Here is a 24,297-nt window from a genome sequence, read left to right as displayed (position 1 = left end):
CCTGCCGATCCTGGTCCTCCATTGGACTTGTCGGTCCTAGTACCTCAATCGGCATTGCTGGTTTACCCAGCAATCCCCAGAGTTAATCACACTGCCACGGTTCTGGTCCTACATCGAAATCACCGCTCCCAATCCCTCGATCGGGCTCGTTGGTTTTCCCATGGGGGATTGTCCAATACGTAGACCCTTATTGGCAAGGGTTGTAGTACCGGGTACGATATCGACCTAACCAACAACATCTAATGCCTAATAGGGCATGTACACATGTAGGCCAGAGGTCGAGTCCATAGTCCCTCCTTTGGGCTCGCTATCCTCTCGCCTCCTCTAGCTTACACATACACATTAATCAATCATAATATAGTTATTGATCCCAAGTCCGGTGCACACTACAGTACTTGGTTCCCATCATTCTCACATCACATAACCATCAACCATTTCCATATTTCATCACATACATATCCTTTTCCATTCACAATACACATCACCATATTTATTCTCAATGCATAAAACCATATCTTTTCTCATCACACATGCCTGTCTCATCATTCTTTCACATTCGCATTCTCATTCTCATCACATAACCATGTTCTCTTTCATATATTGCATCATAAGAGTAATTTTGAAAGTAAATACATCTTAACATCTACACTCAACATGGAAGCATTTCCATCATTAATTAATGATTCTTAACAATCAATCAAGCATGCACATGTATGACAATCACACAACTAATTATTAAACATTTCAAAGTAGGCTCGGGTATCCGATTTCCTCACCTTGAGATCCAGTTTGATCAAGCAATAAATAATCCGTTGCTCTAAAACGTAGTATAACCCCTGTGCTTGGGTGCCCTAAGTACATATTAAAGCATATAGAATAATCAATACATGAGCCCCCCCAAAAGGGAGAGGACCAGTACAATGACCAAAAAGTCCAATTTGGAATCCAGTAGATGCATTGTGCCCAAGCCGACAAATGCATTTTATTCTGCACCTGCCGGATTGCATCTGCTTGTTTAAAGCAGTGTAATACCGATAAATGTATTTTCCAAGCCGACAGATGGGCTCCTGGGCACATCTACTGGATTTACCCGACTGTATCTGCCGAATTTGAGGAATAATTCCATACATGGTTTGGTCTTTGGGTGCTTATGGTTTTGACCCAATGAGGCATACCTAGGGTCTTAACACATACTCCAAGCTATGAAGATCACATTTGAGTAGGGTTTTAGGCCTTCAAATCCATTGGGTTCACAAACCCTAGGATTAAAAAGGGGTCTACTAACCGCCCCTGTTGTACTGTTCACATACTACAATAGTACAGAAGTCATAGACCACATCCAACTTCACTACGTTGCCTGTAGGTGTACTAACCGCTAACCCAGGAATCAATTCCTTAGGGCAAATGAGCATCTTCTTGGCAAAAGTGGGGGACACAAAAGAGTGAGATGCCCCAGAGTCAAATAACACTCGTACGGGTGAGTTCGCAATAATTAGAGTACCTGACAATCAATTTTAATTAATCTCATGGCATGCATGTATGTGCATTTAATGCAATCAATGTAAAGTTACTGAGGTAGGTGTTATACCTGTCACCACTCCTGGTGTGCTTTCTGCCTCAGCATTGGTAACGGCATATACTTGCCCAGGTAGTCTGTTGCCCTGGTGAGGCTGAATGGCACAAATAACTGGGCTGGGTAGAGGTGGTCGTGAAGGTACAAGTTGAGACACATAAGGTTTCTTCTGGGGGCAGTACTTGAAAATGTGCCCATATTGCTGACAGGTGAAGCATCGAGTAGGGCCTGTAGGCTGTTAAGAAGCGGTAGACTGGACCGTGCACGATGGCTGGGACGCCTCAGACCTCTTGAAGTGGAACGGTGCAGGGTTTGCATAGTACGGTCTATGAAATTTACTGGGCCCTTGGTTTCCCTGATATGACATAGGCAGCTTCCCGGCCCTAGACTGCGTGTGGGAGGTGTCTCTCTGTTGATCCTCGACTATTTTGGCCATTTGGACCACATCAGCGTACCGTTAAAGGCCGTGAGTCACCACTATGCCCCAATTTTGTACCTTAAACCTCTCTTAAGCTTGCTTGCTTTTCCTTGGTTGTCTTTAAGATGAGGGGGTGCAAAGTAGTGCAATTCTTCATATTTTTGCTGGCACTCTATCATTGACTTTGTACCCTGATTGAGAGACATAAATTCTGCCTCTTTCTTCTCCTTTAAGTTCTTGGGAAAATAGTTCTTGTAAAATTCCGCCTTGAATTGATCCCATGTGAGGTTGGGATAGATGGCCATAAGGGTTTCACGCTCACATTTTCACCAAGCCTCGGCTTCCCCCTCTAGTTGGAAACCGACACAAGTTATCCTTTGCTCATCTGTGCAACCCAACAAGTCAAATATTTTTTCATCTTTTGAACCCACTTGGAGGGAAGAAGTAAGTCACTTGTGGCCCCAGCAAAGTTCTTTGGCTTCAGCTTTTGAAATGTCTCCACAATTGGTATCATGGGGTTTGCTGTAAGTGCGGCCTGATGTCCTTGGAGAGGTGTAGTATACGCCATAGGAGGTGGTATGACAGCCCCAAGTGGTGGAGTGGTCCGAGCCTGTGGCACTTGACTGGTCAAAGATGCTTGGAATTAGGCTCCTATTTGGGCCAAGAGACGCTCTTGACGCATTTCTGATTGCGTCACCATAGTCTCCATGTACTGTCGTTGTTCCGCTTGAAAGTCCTTGAGGATGTCACCCACTAGGTTGGTGACTTCGTGAACTGACAATCCCGGCCTTGGAAGAGGAGGGATGGATGAACCGAAAGTCCCTGTTGCATGCGGGTCGGGTTGGGGTGGAAGAGCTATCGGAAGTGGTAAGTTAGCCTGGGGGGTAAGTTAGCTAGATCCATACCCTCGGCCAACTCTTGCCCCAGATTGGCGGCATTTTCGGAGTTACTCCGGGTCGGAACCATTGCGAATCCTTAAAAAAAAATATGAACTCATTAGAGTCATACAAAACAAGGGTGTCAATTGAGCATGAAAGCACCACAAGAAGGAAGGAAATTCCCAGAATTGCCCTGAATACACCCATGTTTGTCTTTCCACAGACATAAGCATCATTTGCAAAGTACAATTTAATGAGGTTAATGCAAGGAGGAAGGAGCATGGGCATGCACAAACTATACATTTTTCATTCATATAAGGGCATCCAACAAAGGAGAATGGGCCCCACAAATGTGTGTATACAAGCCAAACAAGATCCCTTTGAAAACCCAATCCGGCTTATGTAAATTTGTTAAGCCGACAGATGTATTTAGTTACTGCATCTTCTGGCTTCATTTGCCGGTTTGAAGCAATGTGATGCCGGCAGATGCAACTGCCGCCTTCTTGGGTTTTTCATCTGCCGGATTGAGAGCATGTAGTTTTTTAAAATAAAGCCCCACGGGCTTTGGTTATTTCCATTCAAAAACACCACCTGTGCTTGAGGGAGAGCTCCATCATACCAAGAGAAGGTCTCTTAGCATTCCCCAAGGTTTCCAACCCCAATCTACTCCATTCAATCGGTCAAGTCTTCGATCAAGGTAAGTCTCTCCCTTAAAAATCGAGTTCTTCCCCCTTCTCTTTATTTAGATTTGAATGAATGTGAAGGGTTTTACTTCTACTTCATTTTAGGTCATGAATCCATGCACAACCCCATTCTTACTTGTCCTAAATGGTTCTACATCTAGAGTGATCATCATACAACACAAGCACACACAAGAATCGAATTTATATATAGTGCCCAAAATCAATTTCTCTCTAGGGTTTCCAAAGTTGGGGTTTTTGTGTTATGCATAGAGTGTACCTCAATTTACTTGTTTGTCCCCATCCTTATTCCCAATTTCTTACTATGTAGATGATGTACGTGGTATCATGAGGATCCTAATGTAAGGTCTCTCCCTATTGGTTTAGTTTTATCACACTAAAATTGTGTATGTGGGTTTCTCTATGTATAATCTAGTTATTTGTAGCCATAATAGGGATAAATTTCTTAGCCCTAATAACATGGATTTTTATACCCATGACTACAGGTCTATACATAATTTCTTATTTATTTAAAGGCATGCCAACAACATGTTTATACTTGTCAATATTGGGGTGTGAAACACTATTGGGTTTAGTTGGTAATTCCATAGGTAATTCGGTACCATGTTTTTGGTCTCTCTGCTATTCATTTTCTTCTAGTCATTCATTATTGAATTTTGTTCTTGTTTCTTTCTTTCTTTTGATGTGTAGGTAATTACTATGCCTCCAAGAGCTACCGGTAGATGTTGAGGTAGGAGCAGGGGCCGTGCTCAAGGAGAGGGGAGAGGTAGAGGTAGGGGTAAAATTCCACCTCCATAGCTATTTGGCGAGGTATTGTTCCGATCTTGGGAACATGCATAGCGATGGGTAAGTTACGCAAACAAGACAGTCTTACGTGAGAGGGACATCCACATAAAGCATCTCACATCCTTCAAGGTAGAAGAGAGATTTACATCACAAGGTTGGGGTGTCATGCTCCATTATCCCCAAGTTGTATACCCGGATTTGGTGAAATATTTTTATTGCAATCTCACAGCGAAGGAGCGGGATAATGGTACCCTACGTATCCGAAGCAGAGTCAAAGGTAGGGATATATCTTTCACCTCATCGCAATTAGCGGAGATCATTAGTATTTCCAATAAAGGGGCGCTGATTTATTACCCACTTGGACAGAAGACCTTGGGCTTCATTACGATGGAGGAGCATACCACGATCAGTACATCATTGAGGGAGAATGGCTCAGAAGGAAAGTTCTTGTACTCTGAGTACCATCCCACAGCAAAGGTTTTTACCTAGTTAGCACAAGTCAACTTATTGCTAGTCATCGGTCATCTCCACGAGTCGGGGTTGATGACATCGTTCTTAGCTCATTGTTTAATCACTGGGCGTCGCATCAATCTCCCAAATGTGATTGCTAAGAACATGGCACACAAGGCTAATAGGCCAATGGAGAGTAACTTCCTTGTGGGAGGCAATTGACTCAGATTTTTACTCATTTTGGAGTGGAATTTGACGCAGAGGATAAGCGTAGTGATTTACCCACAAAATTTTGCATAACTACCATTCGAAAGATGATGCTAGATGGGGTGAGGGTAGTAGGGAGGATCCTGAGCTTACTGATGAGCCCAGAGATGGGAACAGTGATGAGGAGGACAGTGAACAAGAGGGTAGTGGAGATGAGGGCAGTGAGGGAGAAACTAGTGAGGAGGAAGGGTTGTCAGAGACCAATGCTCCTCAAGATGTCCTTGGAGAGGTTGGTGTAGAGATCCCTCCTCAGACGGATCAGCACACGGGAGAGTCTATCCCTCAGGCCAGTCGTCAAAGTGGGTTACGCCCCTATTTTACTGGCACGCATGATGCTGAGGCAACTTCTTCTGGGGCATCTGAGCCTAGTCTTGGGTTCCTCGCTAGTCAAATGACCACTATGACTTCTCGCATGGACGCATTCGAGGGACAGCTGGTAGAGTTCGGGGACATGTACCGCGACATGCACAGGATGTATCGTGACATACATGCCAGGATGGTTCACATGCCGCCTTACATGACACACCACTACCACAACCACCATAATGAAGATGATGACAGCAACCCTAGAGTTTACTTCTTTTTGATGTCTTTTGGGCTAACCCTCGAAACACTTATTTTTAATTTCATCAGATCCTGAAGTAATTTCTATTAGGGTTTTTGTCAAATGCCCCGCTGAAAATGCCCATTTGTCTAAATGCCCCCTTACAACTTTTCTAATTGTAAACTCCCCCTACTTTCAAAATAATATAGCACTTTAGTCCTGTCGTTAATTTGAAACGTTAGATGTTAGTTTCAGGGTATCTAGTGACCAAAATACCCTCATCTTCTTCAATGGTTTAGGGTTTGAAACTAAAAGTCAAACCCTAAACCATTTGGGGAAGATGAACCCTAAAATCAAACCTCCAAAATGGTTTTAGGGTTTGATTTTCATATTGGAGTAATTTTCTTTGTCGTCAATTTCAATTTTTATAGGAATGTTGGTTCCTTGGACATGGAAATTTGTGTACTTAAAGTATGCACAGAAAACAAGATACAATGGCAATATCTAAAAATCCCTGAGTCTATTATCCCATAATCCTGGCTTAGGAGAAACTTTATGATCCTCCTAGAGTCTCAACAAGTGTACTAAGAAGATATATTCTCAAGTTGAATGTCAAACTTGATCCCTAGAGCATGCTTGTGCCTTGATTGCTAATAATGCGGCTGATGAGTCTGAGAAGACTTGGAGATTTCTAAATCCTCAAATGCTAGGTTCTTGAGCACTAATGAGATTCAACCTGTTTGAACTCTTCTACTGGTATAATTTATCTGACATAGGAAATCTTATCTTACTGCAGGATTATGGTGGTTTTTGTAAATCTGTTCTCATGTATACTTTGTGAAATAGAGAATGAATAACTTGGATTTCTCTGGTTTGCTTTGGCAACCTAATGCGGGATTATGTTGGTTTTTGTACAATCTGTTCTCATGTATACCGTGTGAAACAGAGAATGAATAACTTGGATTTCTTTGGTTGCTTTGGCAACCTAATGTAAGAGTTTATTTCTCACATTTCTCCCAATATCATGAAGGATTAGTTAAAATCATTTTGCTAGGCCTGATGCTGCTTTTGATATTTTACCTGCTGTGGTGCAAGGTTTTAGTATTCGGGAATGGGATAGGGATCAGTCTGATACTGATCCATATCTATGAGATTGCCTTGGAAAAAGCTGGAAAAATTGCACTTTGATTACGGATTGCCAGAGAGATGGATAAGAAGCAGAGGAGAGCTGAGAATTGAACATCCCTGCAAGTTCATGGCCTTTAATTGCAGTTGAGGGTTTATGGCAGCTTGGTGACAGCCTAGTAATTAAATGGAGCATTTGTTCTTGGGATCTAAGAATTATGAAATTTGAAAAACTAGACCGCCTCAACTGTTACTTCATTTCCTCTATGTGGAATTCAAACCATTTGGAGGTTTGATTTTTAGTTTTGGAGGTTTGATTTTAGGGTTCATCTTCCCCAAATGGTTTAGGGTTTGATTTTCAGTTTCAAACCCTAGACCATTTGGAGAAGATGAGGGTATTTTGGTCAGTAGATACCGTGAAACTAACATTTAACTTTCCAAATTAACGGCAGGGACCAAAGTGCAACATTGTTTTGAAAGTAGGGGGGAGTTTACAATTAGAAAAGTTGTAAGGGGGTATTTGGACAAATGGGCATTTTTAGGGGGGCATTTGACAAAAACCCTTTCTATTATACTCATTTCCTAGTACTTGTTTGTGAATCTGGTGTCATCCTAGACCTATCATTGTTTTGTTATTGGTAATTAGTACTTAACGTATTTCTTTACTTGTCTCACTAAAATTTGGGATGTGTTCTTATAAGCTTTTACTTAGTCCTATCATAGAGTAAATCGGATCGATTGAATCACGAGTTAGCTTAAGGTAGAGCATCATGCACTGATACTAAATTATCACACCTTGATTTTTGAACCACCAAAATCTGTGACTGGAGCATACCAATATGCTCCTGCACTCCCACGAAGATCACAGATGCAATAGTTAAGCTAACTCATCCACACCACACATGACAAAATGGTAAGATGAAAATATATCATTAAAATCAGAGTAACGGAAGCTAAGTTTGCCTTCAAAAAGTTAATTGAAGACCTTTGAGTAGAATAACTCTTCCATAAACGATTCCATGTCATTAAAATCAATAACCCATCGGAGACCTTTGAGTAGAATAACTCTTCCATAAATGATTCCATGTCATGCCCGAGAGGGATTACCACCCAAGTTTGGCCTCAAAAAGTTGGAAATTTTGAAGTATAGGCTCTTGAGGACTTTAATCCTCAATTGATTAGGTTGTGTGATTATTTTTCATCGTAACTTGGTAAGGAGAGTTTTGTTTTAAATGCGTCTTTAAATCCCAACCCTCATGCATTCTTGATAATTAAGAGGTTATCCCAACGTATCCATTTTTTTCTTTATTCTTTTGACCCCACCAGAAGGAACTTATAGCCTTGTTAATTTGATGGAGAGTGTTTGCAAAGTGCTTGAAATAAGACATGGAATTGTTGGGAACAATATTGATCACCGCCTTCAGAAGAATCTTCTCACTTGTATAAGAAGGAAATTGCTCTTTTCATCCATTAATTTTGCCTGTTGTTTTGTTTTTATATTTTCAAAGAGTTCAAATTTAGATCTTCCAAAACTGCTTGGTAAACCCAAATATTTAGAGCTTCCTCTAGCCTCTTTACACTTCAAAGTATCCATCATTTCTTTCTTATTTTAGGCAAGGTGTTGACATTGAAGGTGAGCTCAGATTTTTCAAAGCTGATTTGTTGGCTTGAAGCTTGACAGTAGATATCAAGGATTCTTTTCTATGATGCCAGTTCTATTGTTGAGATATTCATATAGCAGAGACTATCATCAACAAAGAAAAGAATTGAAATATTTGGGTTTGATCTACACATTTTCAGATCTTATATTTCTCCTCTTTGCATGGCTCCTAAAATCATTGAAGGAAGAGCATTCTCAAAGAGAATGAAAAGATAGGGAGAAAGGGGGCAACTTTGCCTTATTCCTCTTGTGGGCCAGATGTCCCCTTTGGGAATTCCGTTAACCAAAATTGAGAATTGGATTATATTGATACATTGCTTGATCAGTTGGGTCTATTTTTCACTCCATCTTCAACATTATAGCTTCATGAAAACCCCAATTTACGCTATTAAAAGCTTTTTTCATGTCAAGCTTAAGAGCAACTTAATTAAATTTTTTTTTTTTCGGTGATTAAAAAAATAGTAGGCCTCATGTATAATTAATATATTATCTGATATACACCTATTTTGAATGAAAGCATTTTGGGATTGATATATCAAGTTATGGAGGATGGGTTTAAGCCGAATGGCAAGGATCATAGCTATGGATTTATATGAAACATTGCTTAAACTAATAGGGAGAAAATGATGAACACCTTTTAGGTTTTTTTTCTTGAGAATGAGGGTGATGTAGGTGCAGTTCAGCTACTTGAGGAGATAACCCTTTTGGGGAAAAAAAAATTTAACAGCTGAAATTAGATCATTGCTTATGATATGCCAAAATTTATGATAGAATTTACCTGGCATCCCATCAGGTCTTAGAGATTTCGTCGAGTGAATCTTGAAGACGATAGCTTTGATTTCTTCATCCGAAGGCACAGTGCACAACTGCTCATTAGTTTCATCTAGGATGCAATGGTTAATATAGTTGAGAACTTCTTCCATACTAGATGTAGGGTCTTTCTTGTGAGGCTTGAGAATTTTTTTTTTTTTTTTTAATGATAGTGCTGGCCTCCACCTAAGTATCTCAAACTTTAATTCTGTAAATCCAGTTATATTGTCTTTTTTGGATTGTAGTGGCATAAAAAAATTTAGAATTTTTATCTCCATGATAAAGCCATTAGATTCTATATTTTTAGGCTCACATGATCTCCTCTCTTAATTCAATCTCGTCAAGGCCTTCTCTTATTCTCCTTTCATGAGCAGCTTTCTCCTGAGTAAGAGATTTACCATTGAAAGCACATAATTCCTTGAGAAGCTGGTCCTTTTGGTGATAAAGATTATCGAGCATTTGTCTATACCATCTTCTAAGGGAATGCTTAAAGTCCTTAATTTTACAGCTCAATCTATACATAGCTGAACTAGATTTTGAAGTGCACCATTCTTGTTTGATTGCCTTCTCACAAGATTCATTTTTCAGTCACATTAATTCAAATCTGAAAGGTCTGACCCCTTTACTTAAGTAAGGATTGGTGTCCAACATGATAGGAAGATGGTTTGAACCCTACATTGCGAGATTGAAGGTCGAAGCTTCAGGATACTTGGTACGCGAAGTGTAGATTACCAAGCCTCAATCAAGCCTTTCAAGAACAAGAGCATCGTCCATCATTCTATTAGATCATGTAAATTTAGGTCCACTGCTTCCCAAAACCATTAATGCACAATTATTAATAACATTCTTTTTTTTTTTTTTTTGTAACAATTGTTAATAACATTCTTGAAGGGGAGGATCTTTGAAACAGTTTTAGGCCTACCACCCATTTTTTCTTTGAAATCCAACACTGTATTGAAGTATGATCCATAATTACATGTGAGTCTTGAATGAGATAGAAAATCTCGGGGATGCACATAGACATCAATAACATATTTTGAGTGAAAGATAACATCAATTTGGGTGTGATTTTTCACCATAACCTTGTATCCCTTGAACGATATTTTGGAATGACATAGATGTGATGATCAAACTTAAATATTCTTCTTAACTAAATGAAATAATACTCAGAACATTTAGTTTCCATTTGAGAAGAAGAGGTCAGGCCTATGGGGGTGTAGGAGCTCCCTTAGAGCACAAACTGTCGAGTGTGGTCTGATCCTTTGATAGTTCCAGCTTAAACATTTCATTGTTTCACGCCCCCATCCCGATGTTAGATATTTTGTCACAATAGGCGGTGACTAGGACAACACGTGTCATCCCAATAGCTATCAGGTTCACAGATACAAATCCCGAGCCACAGTCCACCCTGTCATCACCTTTTGATAACAGAAAAGAATGTACCAAATGGAATAAACTGTTCCAAATACAGAGATAGTGGAAGCAAAATTAAATTAAATCATATGAAATTATAGAGCATCGGTTCTCTAATGATAACACATAGTACAGTTTCAATATTTGTAACCATTCACTACTCTCCTTATAAATAAACATACAGTTTATACATGATTATGGAATGAATACAAAAATTAAATAATAAATAATTATTCCAAGGGCACCAATCTTGGGTGTATACTTATATCCAAGTCACAGCCATCGACTCCACTTGATTAGCATCCATCGGTGCTCATCAAGAGTGGTACATCCTGCATATCAACTACAAAGGGGTTGCACAACGGGGTTAGCTACACTAGCTAGTGAGGGAGCAAAGGGGAATGCACATATATCATACAATCAATATCAATCAGAATGATGCATGCTAATGTTAGATTCATTTTCCACCTAACACACAATTCTATCGGTCAAGTATATGCTACTGTGATAACTCGGGAAACACTGAGGGTCACTTATCCTATTGCCCCAGTGAGACATCAATTATCATGAAGGGACCTGCGCTGGTAGAAGCCATCATGATCACCCAGTGGCAAACCCCGATAGCCATCACTACCTCTGCCTTGGCCTCTCTCACCTCCACAGACTACAAGTGCTTCAGACTATCCAACACATAAACCCTTGTTGGCAAGGGTCGTAGCATAAGAGAACAAGCATCCTAGTCGCAGATATACTATATGCAGGGTCCTATCATCCCGAGAGGTATTCCGGGTGCATCAACGTCCCATTCCATCTAGTACCCAGGTACCAGCACGGCACGACACATACAGATCAGGATGACATACAATAGTTTTCATAATTTAAATAAATTAGGGTTCGGGTACTGGCACACCCGGCACTGTAGCCCGATACAATGGTGAGCATGTTATCACATTCACAACAGTTCACATCTGAATAATAATGCAATGCGCACAATGCTTATAAGTATATATTAGCATGCTTAAGATTTCATATTAATATATATTCAAACCCAACAAATCACCCAGAACCCACTCACCTAACATGGAGGCGACGCCTCCGTGTGTGGTTGACATAAATCTCACCTGAGCTTCCAGCCAACCATCGAGTTGGGTAGCCTAGGAATACAAAAACAATCATTAAAGCATGCATAGATGGGTCCCGTATTAGACCCATAATATTAAAATCGAATTTCAACCAAGACAGCAGCACGAGCGGACTCACGGGCGGTCTCAGTAGAGGTAAATCCGCCCCTGACTCCTTTCAGGCCAAAAAGTAAAAACAAAATGAGCAAACCCATGAGTGGAACTTCTTAGTTGAATCCGATCGTTGATCCGTTTGACACCTGAGGAAATCATAAAAGGGAGCAGATCCACGGGCGGATGTGCATCTTAGGTCTACCCCTGCATCCGTTCGATTTCCTGAGACATACCCGAGAGCAACAGGCTTCGAGCGGAGGCAAATAGAGTGAATCCGTGCCTTCTTCCGCTCAGGCCAACACATAGGGTTTATACTGGGCAGACTGACGGGCGGTACCATGATAGATGGATCCGATCGTTCGTCTATCGGCAGTCTCTTCCGAGATTGCAGAGGGCTTCAACTCCAGCTTGAAGCTTGGAGCTCCTTAGCACCTCAGGAACAAGGGAGAGGTGTCTAAGCCTTCCTAGGGTCACTAGGTCTTAGGCTCACCTCAAGGATCCAAGATCCTACAAGGTTTGGGTCTCACATTGGTCCATGGGTTGAGATTTAAGGTTCAAACCAGGGTTCATTGGCCATGGCTGCAATTACAACACTTAGAGGCCTAGGTCAACATCCATTAGAGCTCCCAACTAGGGCTGAGCTTCACCTTGAGTCCCAAATGGAACCCTAGGTTAGCCCTAGCTCAAGAAACCAACAAAATAAAAAGGGAAATGAGGGAGAGCTAGGTTGAGGGAGCTTACCTTGGTGAGCTTCCTTCTTCCAGCCACTCTTTCCATCTCTTCTCCTCCTCTTTCTCTTCTCCCTTGGATCCGGCCAACTGGGGAGGAGGTGTGGAGCTGCCAGCCATCTTTCCATAGTTTCCACCTTCTTCCCTTCCCCTCCTATTCCTCTTATACTTCGCCTTCTTCTTCCTTCCTCTTCCTCCTTCTCTTTTCTCTTGTCTCTTATCCTCCACGGTTTATGGGGGAGGGGGAGAGATAAGTGAATGAGAGGGGTTCTTTTAGCTTTAAGGGGGTAGAAGGGTCCTTAGGGTGTGTTTGGTTTAGGTATCCCCAATTACTTAGTGGCCCTAGGTCTTTAAATGGGTTTTGGTTTAAGTCTTAGGGCTTGTTTGGTCTTGATCTTAGCCCCTAGGTCCATTAGGTCATGTTTGGGGTGCACCCTAAGTCCATAGGACTCAATTGTCCACTAGGGTCTGTTTGGCCTAGGCTAGGGTGTATAAAACCTATTATTCACCTGGTTAAGCCTTGTGGGCCACACTCCATGGCCCACTCAATCAAGCAATGGTGAGGGCAGGGGTCCATATGGTCCAAAGGTTCAATTAGGGTGTTTAGGACACGGGGGTATGGGTCCCACAGGAAAATAATCCAAAAAGGCTGATGATAGCATGAGCGGATCCTCAAGCGGATTCAGCAAGAGTGAGTCCGTTCGTAACTCCGGTGCTGCTGTCATGGCCCAAACTTTAAGGAAAGTTACGGGGCTTTGGCCCACACTTCCAAGTCTTTGAGGGGAATCTTTCTAGGGTATTTCCAGTTCAAGGTCATTAGTGTTGACCATAGCCCTAAGGCAATTCCCATTAGGTAAGGTCTGGATTGCCCCAGGGTATAGGGGATATTTGGGATACGGGTGTAACACATTGTGTCCCGTGAAGCTGCACACTGATAGTCTCCATGGTTTCATCTTGAGACTCTTCCATATTTTCAATGGTGGGAGGTTTGACATATGCATGAAAATCCTTGCAAATATGAGAACTTATGGAGGTGGAATGTTGATCATCCTATAAGGGAGGGCTGGTTGTTCTCAGAAATAAGGGTGCATTCTCTCTAGAGTTCCAACTATTCTGATAACCAAATCATAGGAGTGTCGCCCAAGTGAAGAGTGAACCTTTGAAGGATTAACAAATTGGTCCAATTGAGTGTTGTGGTTAAATGGGCTTCCTTGATTTTCAAAGACATAAGGTGGGTCCAATGGGATCTCATAACCATTACACCCTTAGAATGGTGGGCTTTTTTAATGAGATGAGGACCCAAGTTCATTTCAAGATCTCTATCTCTTTTATCCTTTTATGGGGGCCTGAGAGATAGAATTTGTTCTTTGCTTTTCAAGAATAAGGATTGTTAGTGGACTACGCTATAGAATGGTTCCAATCCATCCATTTGCTTGTCATATGTAAGGTTATGATAGTAGTTGCTATGAGGCCTACTGCCTGACATCCACACTACTGAGGCCTACTGCCTCACATCCGTACAGACTGACATGTAGAGACAATTTGCTGCACCTTTGATCTCTGTCCCTAGCAGGCATTGGATAGCTGGCACCACACCCATGTTAGATGATTGCATAGTCTCATCTTCTCCGATGCTGATTAGACTCCCTGTACTATTCTCTCTAGATATCTCTATATTGCAATTTTGCTGCACCTTCTTTCCTGCACCCGAAGTAGCTATAACCATATGGTCTCCTCGAATAAGTATTTCATCAAGAGGAGAGTCCCTTATGTCTAGTCCACAAACTGCACGGGGGAGCTCCGAACAGTGAGTAAGGTGAGAACAATCATAGTTCTCTTTGTGTCGAGTAGTTTTCTCGAACTTCATAATACAACGCTTCTCTTCAAGCCCTATTAAGCCATAAAAGTAATAGAATGTTGGCATTTTTTCATATTTGACATTGACAGAGGTCACATTTCCTTGCATTTCCTTAATGGTGATGGATGTCTGGAGCTGCTTAGTTATGTTGATTCACACCCTTGCATGAATGTAGCAGACCTTAACATTGAACTGCATCCCGTCAATAATCATGATGGTTTGGGATTCTCAGACTTTCTTAACTAGACCAATTATGATGTCCACATCTATTAACTCGACTGGGATTGAATGAAGTTTGGTCCAGGATTCATGATGTACATTCCCACTGTTGGTTCAGATTCCATTGCTCCAGAATGAGGAGATTCCCCTTACCGCCCATGGACCTTCCTGTAGAACATTAAATCTATCCATGGTGTGGTGAAACAAGAACATGTATTTTTTGTTCTGTTAAAGGCGAGATTGTGTTGTGGGCTCCATGCTGCCAGTAAGCCCTCAGAAATCGCCTGTCTTCTAAAGGGACGACCATCCAACCAAAGTGTTCTCCCATAGTTTGGTTATAGGATTCTCTGTAGGTTCATCAACCACGAACTCGTCACCGGACGTCTCTTAGAAATGCTCCAAACCTGGAGGTTCTTCGCTTAGATGATGGGGGTTGGACGAAACAGAGCTGGTGCCCATGGGAGGGGAGGGGGAGGTAGTGGGTCTAGTGGGAGCAAATCACTTTTGGGGTTTGGTGGTCTGATGAAGGAGGACATCACAACGACCAAGGATTGGGAGGTTGGGTCATTGAGAAGGCGGGAAGAACACACGCTGGTGACAAAGAGAGCAACATGCATAGGACGGAGATGGTGGTCACACACAAAGTGGAAGATAACTTATTGATATTTCACCTTCGGGTGGTAGGCTTATTTATTTATAATTTTTAAATACAACCTTTAGACCATAACTTTGTGAAAGTGTTTTCTTCCCTGTCACTATATGCCTAGTGAAGTATAAAACTTTATTATTTGCCCCATGGAAGTACATTGATTAATCCATGTGATAGAGGTCGAGGCAAGCATCACATTGGTGCAATCTCAACTTAAAACAAGTAGAGGAAGTAGCTAAAATTGCAAAAATGTCATTTTGTATTTTATTTTTATCTCCTTTTGATGACATTTTAGTAATTTTACTATAACTTTGAATCAGAGTTTGAACAATTTTTTTTCCCTACTTTGGATTAAAATTTGGGTAGTGGTCCTCTACCTCATGGATTAACCTATATGCTATCAAGTGGAAAAAAGTGAATAGTGACACCTAGAAATAAGCTTTGTGAATCACCCTATTCCTTTTTCCTAACTAAATGATTCGTCCAAAGAATTCAGTCATCCAATGGAGGATGTGAAAGAAGTATCTCCATTTGTCACGTGGTATAAAGAGAAGCCACGTGTGTAAATATTGCGAAACATCAAATCTTGCCTGTTTCGTTGCAATAGCGAAAGTGCAAAACTGCAGAAAAACCCACGCCGCCGCCTTCCCCTTTGCCTAATTGCGTTGGCTCGATTAATAATGGCTTACTGTAAATAAAAGAGAAGAAGAGTTAAACAAAGACTAATCGTCGGCTTAGTCAACAATCAACAAACAAACAACACCAAAATGGGCATTTAACTGCCGACCCTCATTAATACCACTCATTGAACGAGGGAGTACTTCTCTCTCTCTCTCTCTCTCTCTCTCTCTATATTTCTCTCTACCATTCCTCTCCGGTTAACGCTCTTTGTTCTAGCTCTCTGGATCGCCATTAACGATTCCTGTTCAAGCTTTCTTACTATCTATTTGATTTATTAGTATCAGAGATGTTGGTTTCTAGGTTCATGTCTCGGTTTTCAAGGAACAGCTTGAAACACTGCCGAAGAAGCCTTGTCTGTTGTCAACAAGGACAGCTACCGTTTCTCTCCGATTCTTGTAATTCTATTCCTTCTACTGATAGGGTAAGTCTCGAAAATACTCCAATCTTTATGGATTTTTTTTTGTGTTTTATTGTGCCTGAGATAATATGTATCTGGTTTTGGGTTGCTGATCTAAATTGTTAAGTTTTGTTTGGGATTGGAGTTTGATTCAAATTTGGGTGTTTTTATTTTGTTTTGTTCGTTGGTGAAGTGAAGTTTGTATTTTGTCGGGGATGGGTTGCAAAAAACAATATTTCCATTTCGAGCCATGAAAGGCTACGTCATACTTTGCTTGGTTGGAGTATTCTTGATTCTGTTGTGGTCGATTCCTATAGAAGAAACGTGTTACTACACTTTGTGTTGAGACTATCCCTCCCTACGAGGATAATTAGTTAGTCATGGATACTGTAGTTGACTTAGAAGGTTGCTTACTTTTGTGGGTGGGGAAGTCTTGGTTCTTTGCTAAAACCAGAACAGTGAAGTGAATTTAGCTAACACAGAAATTTGATACTGAAAAATCATTGATCAACTGGCTTGGCTTCATCCATTTGGTGTGATTTTTGGGAAATAGTCTATTCCGGTGGGTGTGGGGGGAGGGCTCTGATGTGGCTTGTGTGACGGATAAAAAATAAGCTCATGTGGTTAGACTGTTAGAGGACCTCCTCAAACATGTATGTTGGCAGGGGGAATGGTGTTGCTTTGTGCCCGTTGCAGTGGGGAAAGAGGTCATGAGACAATATGTAGTTAATCCATGGGGAGAATTTGGGTTAAAAGCTTAAAAGGTGAGTTGTATGGATAATTTGGTATAAATTTGAGAAATGGTTTGAGGCTTAGTGGCTGTTTGAGAAGTTTGAAGTTGGATTTTTATAGCTGGGTACATAGTCAGAGGATTAAGGTTTCAAGTTGGGAAAAATTTGGATTTTAACTTTTGACTTTCAGTTGCTAATAAGTGAGAATGATACAGTGTGCTTGATGTATCAGCAAGGGAAATTAAACAACAGAGATATTCAGGTAGGATCTGGAAGCAAAAATCAGAAAAGTCAATACAGTTAATCTAGTCACTAGGGTTGAAAATAAGTGGAATTTATAGACAAGGGTTGACTTGCCTGCATGCAGTGTTGAATGTTAGAAATACTGTGGCAGAATTTAGAAGCAAGAATCATAGAATTCAGTAGGATATATCTTAGTTACTAGTGTTTGAACCAATTATCATTGACAGGTTCAAAGTTCTCATATGTAATCTTCATCCATATGCATGGCTGAAGCTTATCAAGGAATATTTTTTTCTCATAGCAAAACTAATCTTTTCTTGATTAAAAAATGCAGGAAATGATATAAGTTGATTGTCCTTTTGCTCAACTAGTGAGAGTCTTATTAGAAACCCATATTGGAAAAGTCAAACTAGTTAAACTCAATCTTACTTGGTTGATACTATGTCCCAATACTTATTAAAAACAAAGATAAACAAAAATCACCCATTATATGAGACCAAAGACCAATCTGTAAAATTGCAAAAATACTAAACAATTCTAAAACAGCTGCCTCCCGTGAAAGCAACATCTAATTGATTTCTTTTGGTTGGCTAAACACCTAAATGTTCTCAAATGATGCCCACCTAAGAATCAACCTGGAACAAGATTGTAACTTTTGGGTTTCATATTAAAATTACTGTTTTAGATTAGTTCATCTTAGCATATAGGAATTTATTTATCCTGTTTTTACAATTAATAGTTAATTCATTTATTATTATGATAGTAAGTCCAATATTACTAGTTGTAGTAAGTTTTCAGTTTTGAGTGATTAGGTGTTTTAGTTCACTTGGGAATTAATTTTTTAAGTCCTGGTTTAATTTTAGTTTTGGTGCTTTGTTGGGAGTCTTTAAGTTGTACTATATTAGGGGAGGAGAATTAAACTCAATCTTACTTGGTTGATTCTATGTCCCAATACTTATTAAAAACAAAGATAAACAAAAATCACCCATTATACGAGACCAAAGACCAATCTGTAAAATTACAAAAATACTAAACAATTCTAAAACAGCTGCCTCCCGTGAAAGCAACACCTAATTGATATCTTTTGGTTGGCTAAACACCTAAATGATCTCAAATGTTGCCCACCTAAGAATCAACCTGGAACAAGATTGTAACTTTTGGGTTTCACATTAAAATTACTGTTTTAGATTAGTTCATCTTAGTATATAGGAATTTATTTATCCTGTTTTTACAATTAATAGTTAATTCATTTATTATTATGAGAGTAAGTCCAATATTACTAGCTGTAGTAAGTTTTCAGTTTTAGTGATTAGGTGTTTTAGTTCACTTGGGAATTAACTTTTTAAGTCCTGGTTTAATTTTAGTTTTGGTGCTTTGTTGGGAGTCTTTAAGTTGTACTTTTTTAGGGGAGGAGAGAGGGTACAAGGTATCAACTAGCGGTTTGTAGATGACATGATACCGTTGGATTTTGTGAAGCTAATGCAGAGACTATTAGGAATTTAATTGTGTATGTTGTGTTGCTCACATAAAGAGCCTTCAATAATGGTGGATCATGTATGTTGTTTAGGTATGGGTTTTGATGAAACTTGTTGTTTTTATGCTTGAATGTTTTACTTTTGGTGGAGTGGTGGGCTATTGTATCATGAAAAAATTCCTTTTGTTACAACTGGCAAGCTTCAAAGTATTGTATAAGTGGATCGAATTCAATGATTTCTTATTCCCAAAATGCTGGACTAGTGACAATGTTAGTTGCTTTCCCATGTGAGGCACTCCTGTTTGGGCAAAAGCATTTTCAGAACAGTTGCATTATTGGGTTTTAAGTTTTGCCTCCTAGATTTCCCGAGTTACAGACTTCAGATGCCAAAGTTTTTTCCATATCTGTCACAAGTTAAGATATTGCTTCATCACTACTTATGTTTCAGCATTTTAACTCAAATGTCGATGACGCGTATGCAATTGTTCCTGTGGATAGTAGGTTTGGGGTTACCGAGAAACTGTTTGTTCGGGTTTACGTGGCATCCATGGCATCAGGTATCAAGTTCATCATGAGAGGAACTCTATTATTGAGGTCAGTCTTATTGCTAAGATTGTCTTGATTGTCTGTTGATGTCTTATTCAAGTGCTTTAAACTTTATGTGGTCAATGAAGAGTGTTAATGGCAGTCGCTTTTGCAGGTCACTCAATGTGGTGTAACATGTGGCCGCCAAAGGGTGTCTTGGTATTGTTGATGCACTATGCTAATTTTAAAGCACCCTTAACTGGACACGTGTAAACACCACACGTTGAGTGGTGCTATGGCGACCACGAAACTATCTCTAGCACTTCTCATTGACAAGTTTGTACTGTGTCTTATGCTTTGCTACTCTAATTTTTGTATATGTTTTTTTTTTTTGGGTGTATATGCCTGTCTTTGTGGTGTAGTTATGAGCTCAAGTGCAAAGTGCTGTTACTTGTTTTCAGTATTTAATGTGAAATTAAAATAATGCAAACAATAATTGGAAGGAAAAGCATGCAGAGTCCAGGAAGTCAAGGAGCCTTCAGATGTCTTTGTTGGGAAGTGCTTACCATTTGATGAATTCTGTGAGAGAGTAACCAACCAGATTGGCTATTTCCATCACCTAATATATAAATTTCTTAGGAGGAACAGAAAATTGAGTCAGGCAACCTTAAAAAATATGTATCAGTTGTCTGGTTGTGATCGTCTAATTCTGAACTCTTTTCCAGCCCATCCTACTCGCCACTTACATGCTTTCTTACATGGGCCAATTTTTTCTTGTCAGACTGCAGTTGGATCATTCTGAATGATTCACTGCAGTCCCCAAATAATTTTATCCTAGACAGTTACCCTGTGGCCCAACCTCCTGACTGGAGAATGGACCATCTGGTGATGTGATCCCGGTTCGAAAAACCCTGTTGGGTTTGCTATGGGCCTACCCAGGTGCTGAAAAACCCAAACAAATGACTGAGTGGCAATTTGTAATTAATTGAAACTCTAGGCCAACAAACAAGTTAGGGACTTAATAGAAGTAAACAAGTGGAGGGGGTTAATTCTGGAGTGTCACTATAGAATGGAAAGGGGTTAGAATAAGCAAAGGACTAAAGAATATTTAAGGAAGTTAACAAAATATGACTTATAAGAACCACTTTAAGGACTAAGGACTTTATTTGTAATTTTAATGAATAGTACCCTTCTTCTACTTATCGATGGTAGAAGCAACCAGTGGTAAGCTGGTCTGGTTTTAGGTAAAGGAACTCCCTCCTATGAGCTCCTTTGAAGGTGAAACTTCAGGTTGACAATGCTAATCCATTACTCTACAAACTCCTACTAGCAACCACTTGATTTAACAGCCCAACAATTAACAAAAAATTTACTGTAATAGTCCATGTAAGGATAAACTCAGCAAAGGTTTAAGATTTGGTTCTCGGGGCAGACGAGTTATTGGACAATCAAACTATGGGTGTTAGGTCGCCTAAAGGTAAGGAACTTATTCCCAAAATATGAGAAGGAAAAAGAAGGATCAAAGGAGATCGATCCAAATTTGTAGGGCTGTCCGTGTTGCTCAGAAACCGAGTGCAGAAATAATTGTGATGGAAAAGAAGACAAAGAGGAATAAGAAGGAAAGAGAGAGAAGAGGAATAGCTGTGGGGAGGCAAATCCATTTAGACTTCTTCTTCAAGATCTTCATTTAAGAAGGCATTTTTGACATCTAGTTGTTGCTGGTTCCATCCTAGATTGGCAGCACAGGACAACAAAGCTCTGACCAAATTCATTTTTGCCACGGGCGCAAAAGTTTCTTGGTAGTCTATCCCGTAGGTTTGGGTAAAGCCCTTAGCAACCAGATGAGCCTTGTACCTCTCAACGGTACCATCCACCTTTTGCTTGACTGTAAACATCCATTTGCATCCAACTAATTTTTTCCCTTTTGGGCGAGGAACAAGTTCCCATGTGCCATTCTTGTCCAACGCTTGCATTTCTCCTATCATGACCATAGTTGTCAAGGCGTCATCTAGTCGTCGCCTAGGTGTCCAGGTGCCTTAGTCGACTTGGGCGCCTGGGACGCTTTGGTTTCCATATTGGTGTCGCTTTGATTTTGTACCCTCTCCAACGCCTTAGGTCGCCTAAACGCCATGACAACTATGATCATGACAGCCTTCTACTGTGGATCTTTAATGGCTTCCAATCTTGTGGAATAAACACAAAAAGACAAGGAGGAAACAAAGGTCAGATGGAAAGGTGATAAAGACTCATAAGATACAAAATGAGAGATAGGGTGTTGTGCAAGAGCGAACACCTTTTCTAACGGCAATAGGATGATCGTCAAGTAAGGAGTTAGCTGAGTCAGGTATACTATCAAGAATAGGAGAGACATTACCTGATGGACAGGGTCAATCTGGAGGAGGCACCATAGTGGGTAATGGTTGATCTTTCATGGTCCCCTTGTTCTTGGATATATTCCAAGTATAATTTATTACTTCCAATGGGGCAGGATCAGTCACTTTCTCACTGTCACTATTAATTGTGGGCTCCCTCTGAACTGGAGTATCACTAACATTAGTCACCAGAAAATTGTCAATAACCATACGAGGAATAGAACACGATTGCTCTTCCTCAAGACTCTCCCCCTGAAGAGGTATTGTGAAATAGGGTTTCGACTCGTAGAAGGTGACATCCATGGTTATATAGCGACGAGGAGGAGGAGGATGATAACGCTTATAACCCTTTTGAGAGGCCGAGGAACCAAGGAAAACACACCGAATAGCACGGGGATCCAACTTGGACCGAGAAGGGGACAGGTTATGGGCAAAACAAACTGTTGCATAAATAATGTAAACCAGAATACCGTGGGGGTATTCTGGTCTTTTTACTGCTTTATTTTTATGTTTATGTACTGCCTAGCTATGTCGGCTATACTAAGGGTATTATTGTCATTAGGATGTATCTCTTCATATTATAAATATATGGCTTGTTTGATCATATCGATCATTCATGCATTCTCCTATTTTTCTGTTTTGTTAACATGGCATCAGAGCCAACTACTCTGATCTAGGTTTTCAAAACCCCATCCCCTCCATCGTTTTTTCTCTTCCACTCGATCTTCTCTTTCTCCCTTCCTTTTTTTCTTGGTTCTCTTCATTCACTAGGGCAGCACTTATGAGGTGATCATACGATCTAGCTGCTGCCCTCAATCCAACCTCTTTAACCGATGGTTTAATCTCATATCAAGCTCGATAGCTGCTGCGTCTCTGCGATTTTTTGGAGTTCCCCCCTTCTTGAAGATCGAGCTCTTTTTTGCATTGGAAGCTGATTTTCCCTATTGGAGATCCCTCATAGCAGTATTGGACAGCAACTATCACAGGAATTTCAAGTTATTTGAAGGCCATACCCATTATCGATCTCACTTCAGGGTTTTTCAAAACCCTGACTTTTATCGATTTTTGGGTTTTCTCCTCTTTACTTTGGCTGATCTTTGGAGATCTTCTTCACACTGCTTCAAGGAGTGCTCGATAATATTATCACCTACTTTCAGATTGTTTGAAGACCCCTAGCCCCAATCGATCTCCTCTTTCAGGGTTTTCTTCAAAACCCTGAGCCTTATCGATTTTTTGGGTTAGGGCTGTTTGCTACTGCCTTTTTCTTCACAAAATTTGCTGCTGCCAGGAATGTTATTAGCCCTGTTATTCAACTTCTCTTTATGGTCATCGGTGGTATAGATTGTTATTCTAGGTTCACTTGGGTCTACCTCCTGCACTCCAAAAATGAAGTTTTTTCCTGTTTTTAGCATTTTCACAAGATGGTTCAGACCCAATTCAATGCCACTCTCCAGGTCTTGAGAAGTGACAATGGGATAGAGTGTATGGAAGGTTAGTTCCAAAGATACCTTGCTGCCCATGGGATCTTGCATTAGACCAGTTGTGTTGATACTCCAGCCCAAAATGGTGTGGCTGAGAGGAAAACCGCCATCTCTTGGAGGTGGCTAGGGCACTTATGTTTGCCTGCAATGTTCCTTCTTTTTATTGGGGAGATGCTGTCCTCACTGCAGCCTATTTGATTAATAGGCTGCTCAGTTGGGTTCTTGACTCCAAGTCCCCTGTCGAGCTCTTACTTGGCTCTTCTTCCTTTATTGTTTCTCCTAAGGTATTTGGCTGCGTTTGTTATACTAAGGATACTAGGTCCCTTGGTAAACTTGAACCCCGTAGTCTCCGCTGCATTTTCTTAGGATACTCTGCCACCCAGAAGGGGTACAAGTGCTATTATCCTCCTGCCAGACGTACATTGGTCAATATGGATGTTGTTTTTCATGAGACTGTTTTTTATTATTTGTCCCCACCTCTTCAGGGGGAGTTTGTTAGTGAAGATGTGCTGACCATAGAACCTCCCCTCCAGTCTGTTTACAATGAGTCTGTTCCTGTTCCTCCTACTCCTAGTCCTCCCTCTGCCTCAGGGGGAGAGGTTCCTATACAGGAGGAGACCATCACAGATGATGTTGTTGACATTCCTATTCAGGGGGAGCAAACTCCTGTCCAGACTCCAGTCCAGAAAACCATTAGTGACTTTTAGAGGAGGATTAATGTATCTAATGTGCATACTTGTACAAGGAAACAAAAGCAGCTTCAATCCACTGTTGCACCAGTACCCATTCAATTGCCGAACCTGGTTCCAGAACTTGCCTCTCCACCTGGTAATGTTTCTTCTCTTGATTTACCTATTGCTCTTCGCAAAGGTGTCAGGGCTTGCACTAGGCATTCTATATCCCATGTTGTTTCTTATGACTCCCTTTCTCCATCCTTTTGTGCTTTTGTTTCTTCTGTTTCTTCTGTTCGTATTCCTAACAATTGGCAGGAAGCTATATCAGATGGAAAGTGGAAGGCAGCAATGATGGAGGAAATGGAAGCCCTAAAAAAAAAATAACACATGGGAGCTTGTGATTCT

General features: G+C 40.6%; 1 protein-coding gene across 2 annotated transcripts in view; it reads left to right on the top strand.

The window, feature by feature from the left end:
• The first annotated feature begins 16,148 nt into the window (after positions 1-16,148).
• Positions 16,149-24,297, top strand: part of LOC122640497 (solanesyl diphosphate synthase 3, chloroplastic/mitochondrial-like) — a 68,944-nt gene continuing 60,795 nt past the window's right edge. Inside the window, exons 1-2 of one of the 2 annotated variants that reach the window (XM_043833712.1) lie at positions 16,149-16,416; positions 19,342-19,434. In XM_043833712.1, coding sequence (XP_043689647.1) covers positions 16,282-16,416; positions 19,342-19,434 — 228 coding nt within the window. In that variant the 5' untranslated portion in view covers positions 16,149-16,281. The remainder of the gene's footprint in view (positions 16,417-19,341; positions 19,435-24,297) is intronic. The other variant, XM_043833713.1, reaches the window with a different exon arrangement.

Source organism: Telopea speciosissima, chromosome 9 (assembly GCF_018873765.1).
Source record: "Telopea speciosissima isolate NSW1024214 ecotype Mountain lineage chromosome 9, Tspe_v1, whole genome shotgun sequence".
Classification (NCBI taxonomy): Eukaryota; Viridiplantae; Streptophyta; class Magnoliopsida; order Proteales; family Proteaceae; genus Telopea; species Telopea speciosissima.
The sequence above is the reverse complement of the archived record's forward strand: the minus strand, read 5'-3'. Positions and strand labels throughout refer to the sequence as shown.